Genomic DNA, 9,147 nt, shown 5'->3' on the forward strand with positions numbered 1-9,147 from the left:
ACCTATACTTTTCTAGTTCTTCTTTTTTTTGGAAAGAATTTCAAAGAAGGAAAGGAATTCTTACACAAGAGCGTCATCGAGAGAGAGAGAGCGTAGGGCCAATCATGTAAGCACTTGTACCTTGGGAGGTAGCCCTTCACAGACATGCTTTAAAAATTAGAAATGTGAGAAAGTGTCTAAGGTCCACCGCCCATTCTCCTAGAAATTTTTTAGATATGGCTTTAAATGAGATGGAAAATAAACGCTTGCAAGTGTTTGGGAAACTATTTTTCAATGAACCTTATATCAATCCTTTTCACCATGGATTGAAGAGGAGATTGTAATTTAGAGAAAGCCTTTTGTTTTTACTTTAATCTTGTTATAGCATGCATTTTCCCTTCCCCCCTTGATTCGAGAAGGATACAAAACAAGAAGTAGGCCAAGCTAGACCTATCTTTTCCCAAACATTGGTTGAAATTGGAAATCAATCTTTGGCAATCATGTAGTTTTGTCAACTATAACAATAAAATGGGAATAAGTGAAAAAAATATATAAGAACCCCACAATAATAATAATTGGTTATCATCTACTCAAAGAAATAGGTAGGCCACAACAACTACTTAATTGAATGGATTGTTGATTAAAAGTGGCATATGTTCAATTACCATCTTATGCGCCCACTACAAAAGCTTGTGGTGCTGCGTCCCTCATCAGCGTGCTAGTGTTCTTCACTTCTCTGTAGCCAGAGCTTCAACAAAGTCGAGCGCTATGAGTCCTTCACACACGTCTGAGAAGAAGAAGCTGCGTGTGCTGTGCCTGCACGGCTTCCGCACCAGTGGGAGCATCCTGGAAACACAACTAGCTAAGTGGGATAGCACAGTCCGTGACCTGCTGGACATGGTATGTGTTGAACACTAATCTTTCCGCTAATCTTGCCCTAATTATGATTCAAGGGTAGAATTACTGAGCCACGAGGACTAGCTGGGGGGCTTTTGATCTGATAATTAAAGCTTGGCAAGCTTTGATATTTATAAAAAGTTGTGTTTCTGGATGGTTTACGTAGGTCTTTCTGGATGCGCCGTTTCCAGCTGCTGGAAAATCTAACGTGGAGGGGATCTTCCCGCCACCCTACTACGAGTGGTTTCAGTATCAGTATGAGAGGGTACAGCTGATCAGCATGGATAATAACATCTCTCGTCACTGCTCATGACAAGAATGCGGCTCTTGTAACCACGTTTAACAGTGCCTGTGATCACCTATTTTCTGCAGGTCCAGACCGAGGCCGAGACAAAACACCATGTCACATACTGGAATTTGGACGAGTGCATACAGTTTATCTCCGATTTCATGGAGAAGCACGGCCCGTTTGATGGTCTTATGGGATTCTCACAGGTGGTTTAATCAATGATCTCTCTCTGGGTTGTAATGTATTGGGTCTCGTAGGGCGTCGTGTTTGGCAAACGTTAATTATTACGGTCCATGGTTTTGGCCTTGGCCATGGATTCGACAATTACAGCAAGTGGGTACTTATCCTGCCGCAATGATCATATTTACTTGGGTTGTGCAGGGTGCTTTTCTGACAGCAGCTCTAGCAGGCATGCAACAGCAGGTCGAGTATTTTAATTTGATCAGCGATGCAGAAACCGTAATTTTGTCGAGGCGCGCGTAGTCCTATTTGCTTAGGTGGTGTGTGTGGTTTTGTTTAATAATTAGGGGCTCGCTCTCATGTCCATTCCGCCTCTGCGTTTTGTTATTATTATCGCCGGCGGAATGCTTCTTGGCGACAACAAATGGAAGGATTGCTACTCCGAGCCTATCAAGTGTCCGTCTGCGCATCTCATAGGTCATATTGAATATCCTCTAACCTGATTAGATTTAATTCAGCTGTAAGATTATCTTACATGAAATTCTTCACTAATCAGTCTCACAAGTCGTCTCTGCCGCCAATTACAGGGGCGAAGGACTATTTGAAAACTAGAAGTGAAGATCTCTCGCGTGTCTTTGAGAACCCTGTTGTCGTTCGGCATGGGGCAAGGCATACTGTACCAAGGCTAGGTACCCCTCAGAGAATTACTTGTATTCTGTGAACTCCCGCTTTCTTTTTCCTTCTGATCTGAAGTGTGGAGTGTTGTTGTCTTGGTTCCGGATGCTTCTTAATGTTCCTATTGATGCATATTGGTGACCTCATGTGTGGAATAGATGGCTAAAATGAGGCGAGGAAAAGTAAGATATATGGCTTTTTGAGGCATCTCGGCCTGCTAAGTGCCCACTTGCCTTCTTTCAAGCTGCTCCAACTTTGGCTTGTTTTTCTTTTTTTTTTCTTGGTCGGGGATGATTCCTTGTGTAAATCTTTGTGCCTTTTAAGGAGAGAGAGAGAGTGTGTGTCAATTATTAAAGTCATACATTAAAACTTGCATAAAAGTGTATCTAATGTAAATGTTCCACACATCCTATATATCATTGAGAAGCTCTTGATGAGCACTAGCGCTCTATCTCTATAGAGAGAAAGAGATGAGACACATACATAGTCAGTGTGTGTATATATAGACTCTCTCTGTCATCTCTCTCTCTCTCTCTCTCTCTCTCTCTCTCTCTCTCTCTCTCTCTCTCTCTATATATATATATATATATATATATATGTGTGTGTGTGTGTGTGTGTGTGTGTGTGTGTGTGTGTGTGTGTGTATTCTCTCTACATACACACACACACACACACACACACACACACACACACATAGGCTCTCTATAATTGCTTTTCTTACAATACTCATAATGCATGTAGCAATCAATCTTTACACCTTAAGATTGTGACTTGAGGTGCTAATGTGAATTTCTTCTTTTTTCCTCTACATGTGACTTGATGTGCATAATTATGTTGTCTAGCCATGTGCTTATGTAATTGCTAAGACCAAACAGGGCATGTCTATCATATATCTTTTGATGCGTTCTATTACCAAGTGTCCAAATTCTATTCCTTTTAATTAGTTGATGCATGTCTTAAGTATAAAATCATTGATGTATGTCTTAAGTATAAAATCATTAATGAATGTCTTAAGTGTAAAGTTCTTTATTTAAAGAAATTCACTTATATTTTGTGGTTGTGTTGCACTTTCCAGATCAAAAAGGAGTATATCCAATCAAAGCCTTTCTTGAAGACATCTCTAGCACTATCAAAGATCAGAAAGGTCAATCATTTGATGAGATAATTGTATCTCATCCAACACGCACATAATCACTTATACGCTTATAAAAAGGTCAAGATTTATCTATTTCATTACAAGTATCAGGTATATGATAAGATACACATACTTAAAAGTCTTGCAAAGATAGCTATGGAAGGAAGCAGTACAAAAATGCTACATGCACTATACATTTGTACTTTGGGTCAAGCTATCCCAAATCAATTTGCATTATGATTGTGATGAAACAATCTATATAGGGAAGTATCTATTATGATTGTGATGATTCAATCTATCTAAGGACAAGATTTATCTATTTCATTACAAGTATCAGGTATATGATAAGATACACATACTTAAAAGTCTTGCAAAGATAGCTATGGAAGGAAACAGTACAAAAATGCTACATGCATTATACATTTGTACATTGGGTTAAGCTGTCCCAAATCAATTTGTAGCACATCATGATTGTGATGAAACAATCTATCTAGGGAAATAGTTTTTGTTGCTTTCTAATTACTCATAACAAGGCCTCACAATTGAACACAAAGCTTACGTTGTTTAAAGGGTATTGCTCATCTCATCATCCTACCTATAATATAGGCTCTCTCTTCACCATCTTAGGATAATCCCTAGAGAGAGAGCTTTTTTTCTTTTTTTCATCCTCCGAGGGGAAGAGAGAGAGAGAGAGAGAGAGAGAGAGAGAGAGAGAGAGAAGGATTCAGCCTGCACGTGAAATCTCCAAGTAACCATCTCCATTACCACACCTGGATGTGAAATCTCCAAGCAACCATCTCCATTACCACCCATGCATAAAAACACATCATTTTTCTCCATTACCACCCATGCATAAAAACACATCATTTTTCTATCATATTGGACACATGTATGTTCAAGCATGGGGAATAATCTTGCATTGGTTTTGTGCTCTACATTGTTTTCCTTAAACCTTGCTTTTTAATCTCCCACCTTCTTATTTTTTATAGGTGCAATGAACCCAGGTTTTGTTGCTTCTTGCTCAAAAGGTAGTGCCACAAGGCCAATGTATAAGCCAAGAAAGCATGGCCTTCAACCTTAATGAAGGCTAAATGTTTTGACAATAGATAGACCTGTATGAGATGGTCAAATACTTCCATGGCCATAAGCATGGTCACCTTTGAAGACATGCCAAACTTATTAGTGTAAGATTTCTCCCCTCTCCCAGCTTTTGAGGTGTACAGGTGTAAGAACCTCCCCTTCTAATATTGTAATTATTCCCCCCTCTGAACTAAAACAAAGATTCTATTTTATCCTGTTTTGACCTAGATAGAGAAAATGTTTAGAGGGAGGTAGTCCGAAATTGAGATATTTTTGGATATAAAAATCCTCCTAGCTGTGTCTAAAATGGTTTTCCCTAAAATAAAAATTCAAAAAGAACTTTCCAATGTGCAATTGGAATTACTTAGAAATGGGTATAAAGGACCTTAGCCAAAGGGTCTAGATTTTCAGAAATTTTTGGATTATGGTCCAATTAAGGTTCCTATGGGCCAATAGGATCAATCCAAGTTTGGGGAGGAGATAAATCCAATTTATAAAACAAAAATACCCAAAAGTGAGTAAATACCCACATAAGATGAAGAGTTGATTGAGTACAAGGTTTATTAGTAAAAAACTATGAGTATTAGTAAAAAAAATGAGATATTTTGGGTAAAATGATTCATTTTTGACACGTGTAAGGAAAAGGGGACCCTTCAAGGAGGTGCCTATTTCACATGTGTGGTGGAGTTTTAAACTCAAAAATATTGTGATATTTTTATCTCTCCTCTCTCTTGGATCAAACCAAATCAAAAGGGAACCAAACTAGGTCCAAATCTTGTCCAAATTCAATCAAACTGAACCTGGAAAATTCTAGAAATTAGTTGGACTTGGTTAGAGGCCTCCCTCACCTATAAATAGATCCTTAGCCCTTTGTAAAAAAATATGAGAACTATACTATGCCAGTATTATGCTGAAATAATGATATTTTCTATTATCCTCTAAAAACCTCTACAAAATTGAAGAGATTTGAGCTTCTCTCTCTCTTCAATCTTCCTTGGTGACTCCTACAACATACCAAACCAATTGATTGGTCGGGGGCCTCTAATACTGTGATCAAAGAATCAAGTAAATTAGAAGATAAAGTGTGGATTATTGTCTTTTTCTTATTAACACTAGTTTGGTACCAAAACAGGACACTTGAGTGTCCTTTTTTGGGGGTTGCAAAAAAAAAAATCAAACTCCTAATGTAGGCTTTAAAAACCAAAATGCTTCATTGGGCATGTAGAACATAACCCTATGCTTATGTAAAAAATGCTAAACATATAAAATGCCTTTTTATTTGGAAGTACATAAGCAACAAAGTAGCATATGTCTTGAAAATGAACATTTTTCAGGATTTTTTCAAATATGCAAGCATCATTCTCTCAAAAAAAAATCCAATGATATCAATAGCATTTTTCCCAAGATATTTTGATAGCATACATCACTCCAAGGAGGTAGAAGTTCACCAAAAAAATCATTTTCCTTTCCTAGAATTTTTTCCAAAAAAGTTGTATAAAATCAGCAAAAGTAACGCGTATTATCAAAACTCAATCACGCCACTAAAAAAAATTGTAGCCCTATCAATAAGAATGTTGATTATTGGTTTTCATGCTTGAGATGAGATAAATAAGTCATAATTTGATGTGTATGACACTAACTTAGCCTCCACTTAAGTAGGTTCTTATCGCCTAGTTCTAAAAAAACTATAAAAAATAAAAATATAAAATTTGATCATCTTTTTTCAAAAACTAATCATAACTATGCTTGCACAAGTAGTCTACACCTATAGTTACAACAAATAATGCACTTACACAGCTTTCCCCTTTGATGAAAATCAAAATTAGGCTCATAATTAGACATTTTATGTATTAAAAACAGGTTGCGCAAAAGGCCATGTATGAGAAGAGGCCCAAAAAGTGGCTCTAAAGTTTTGGAAAATTTAAAACAAAGTAGTATTTACCCTATATAACATGGGTGCACCTCAAGTTTTACATTATTAGCTTGCATATGGAAGGAGAAAAATTCATGCTCCACCTGTATAAAAAACATCATTTCAATAGCGAGTCAAGAATTTATCCAATAATTATCGTTTGATGATTCCAAGATTTAGTTTACATCATGGGCTTTCCATCAAGCCAAGTTTCATGATCAAACTATGTCCCTTCTAAAAGTTATGTACAAATTACTACTATTTTGAAAACAGCAAAAATCATGCGTTTTATCAGCATGTGTCTAAGAAAATTAAAATATTGCCTTGCAAAAGCTAAGAAAAGTGCAATTTAAAAAATCTCAATTTTTTTTTGGTCTTGAGGAATATCTGTGGATGTTAAGCATTTCAAAACTCTTAATAGATTGCCCACAAAAATTCAAGAAAAATGCTAACTTTCAGGACACTTTAGTGTCCTCAGGACACTTTAGTGTCCAATTACAGAACTAGTGTTAAAACTCAAATTGCTTCTCTTCTCAACCCCTCTCAAGCTTGAGAAGCTTTAACTTGAATGGCTTTTGATTACTATTGAAGTTCTTTTATGAATTGTAATAAAGAAACACATAAATTTTTATTTATGCTTAATTTTAATGGTTTTTAAGCATTTCTCTCTCTCCCCCCAAAGAAAGGTCATTCCTATGACCTATTCTCGATCCAAATGAAGCTTCTCATGAAGCATTTCTCTAATCCAAAAGTAATTTCTATGCTTGTCTAATTGGAGGCCAAAATAATGGCTTTTTAATGCTTTAATGATATTTATTTCATAGAGAAATTATGAATCAATCAATAATTGGATAATGATCCAATTAGTGGTCATTCTAATCATATCAATAATATTAAACTTCATTCTTTCAATTAAATTGAGAATAATCAGTAATAGCAGCTATGGTAAAATTTTTGTAAAATAAATACATAAAACATTTTCATTCATAATTTGAAAAGAGAACTTCCTACCATATTCTAAGAATTATCATCCTAGATTAATTTAATGATTCTCATTGAAATCATGGAGAAATTGATTTTTATGTTTATGCTTAATTAATAAATTAAGAAAAAGATAAATTATAGTAATTTATTTTTATATTGAAAGACTAATCTCCATGATGATGAAAATCCATGTATTCCAAATAATTAAGAGAAAATTTTGGAATACTAATATAATGTATATTTTATGTAAAAATTAAAGAAAGATTTTAGTTAAATTTATCTCTTTGCATAGATAAATTTATATGATGAAAGAGGAATTCCCACCATATTGAAATTCAAATAATTAAATAAGGAGAGTGTAATTCCTAGTGTAAAGGAATTAATGAAGATTTTTATTTAATTAATGAAATCCTATTACATTTGGAAATCCATCATTTGGATGGGAAAAGAGAAATTTCTGTATATTGGAATTATGGGATAATTTATTTAAATTCAAAGATAAATTTTTAGATAAATTTATTTATCTATGAGAAATATCTAAATGTCAAAAGAGGAATTCTTATGACATTTGGAATTCCATCATTTAGACGGGCAAAGAGAAATTTCTAGCATATCGAAATAATGGATATTTTAATTTAAATAAATTTATTTTATGAGAAATAATTGATGGAAAAAGAGGAATTCCCATGACATTCGAATCTAAATAATTAAATGTAAAAAGAGGAATTCCCATGGTAATTGCGATCCAAGAAATTAAATGGAAAGAAGAGGAATTTTTAGTATAATTTGATTTATGATTATTTACCAAAAGTGGAAATATGGGTAGAATTGATTTCTACAAATCCCATGAATTCTTTTATTCAAAAGAAGAATAATGAATATAATTCAATTGAGGAATTGAGAAGGAATATGGAAATAGTTGTTAGAAAAAGAATCTTTAATTAGGCCAAGCAATTGGCAGAAATTTAGAAAAAGTCCTATTATCGTCGGTATCAATCTAGAAAAAGCTATTAAATGGGAATAGCATGAGAACGGATGCGATAAGATGAGTATGGGATCTGATTGGATGTGAATGTGGATGTATATGTGAAAGAAAGGGTATGCATGTGTATGAGAATGAATAAATGTGGGTATGGATGTGGATGTGGATGTGGATGTGGATGTGGATGTGGATGTGGATGTGGATATGGATGTAGATGTGTATGTGAATGTATGGATGTGGCTATGGATGTGGATATGGATGTGGATGTATGGATGTGGATATAAATGTGGATGTATGGATGTGGATGTGGATGTGGATGTGGATGTGGATGTGGATGTGGATGTATGGATGTATGGATGTGGGTATGGATGTAGATGTATGGATGTGGATATGGATATAGATGTATGGATGTGGATGTGGATGTATGGATTTGGGTATGGATGTTGATGTATGGATGTAGATGTATGGATGTGGATATGGATATAGATGTGTGGATGTGGATGTATGGATGTGGATATGGATGTGGATGTATGGATGTGGATGTATGGATGTGGATGTTTATGTGGATATGGATACAGATGTATGGATGTGGATATGGATGTGGATGTGTATGTGGAAGAATGGATGTGGAATAATGGATGTGGATGAATGGATGTGGATGTGGATGTGGATGTGGATGTGGATGTGGATGTGGATGTGGATGTATGGATATGGATATGGATATGGATATGGATATGGATATGGATATGGATGTGGATGTATGGATGTGGATATGGATGTGGATGTGGATATGAATGTATGGATGTGGATATGGATGTGGATGAGTATGCGGAAGAATGAATGTAGATGTGTATGTGGAAGAATGAATGTGGATGTGTATGTGTATGTGGAAGAATGGATGTGGATGTATAGATGTGGATGTGTATGTGGATGTATGAATGCGGATGTGTATGTGAAGAATGGATGTGGATGTGAATGTGTACGTGGAAGAGTGGATATGGATGTGTATATGGAAGTACGAATGTGGATGTGAA

General features: G+C 35.4%; 1 protein-coding gene across 1 annotated transcript; it reads left to right on the forward strand.

The window, feature by feature from the left end:
- The first annotated feature begins 659 nt into the window (after positions 1-659).
- Positions 660-3,689, forward strand: LOC147615533 (uncharacterized). Its single transcript, XM_086778946.1, has 7 exons — positions 660-879; positions 1,043-1,141; positions 1,249-1,371; positions 1,547-1,588; positions 1,693-1,822; positions 1,933-2,034; positions 3,096-3,689. Exons 1-7 carry the CDS (start codon positions 748-750, stop codon positions 3,209-3,211), a joined length of 744 nt encoding a protein of 247 aa, XP_086635072.1. The 5' UTR covers positions 660-747; the 3' UTR covers positions 3,212-3,689.
- The last annotated feature ends 5,458 nt before the right edge of the window (positions 3,690-9,147 follow it).

Source organism: Cibotium barometz, chromosome 40 (genome assembly GCF_041138505.1).
Source record: "Cibotium barometz isolate CiBa-2024 chromosome 40, ASM4113850v1, whole genome shotgun sequence".
NCBI lineage: Eukaryota > Viridiplantae > Streptophyta > Polypodiopsida > Cyatheales > Cibotiaceae > Cibotium > Cibotium barometz.

Coding starts and splice junctions, on each gene's coding strand:
- LOC147615533 (XM_086778946.1), top strand. CDS start 748: ATGAGTCCTTCACACACGTCTGAGAAGAAGAAGCTGCGTGTGCTGTGC. Junction 880..1,042: donor TCCGTGACCTGCTGGACATG/GTATGTGTTGAA, acceptor TGGTTTACGTAG/GTCTTTCTGGATGCGCCGTT. Junction 1,589..1,692: donor TAGCAGGCATGCAACAGCAG/GTCGAGTATTTT, acceptor TTTAATAATTAG/GGGCTCGCTCTCATGTCCAT.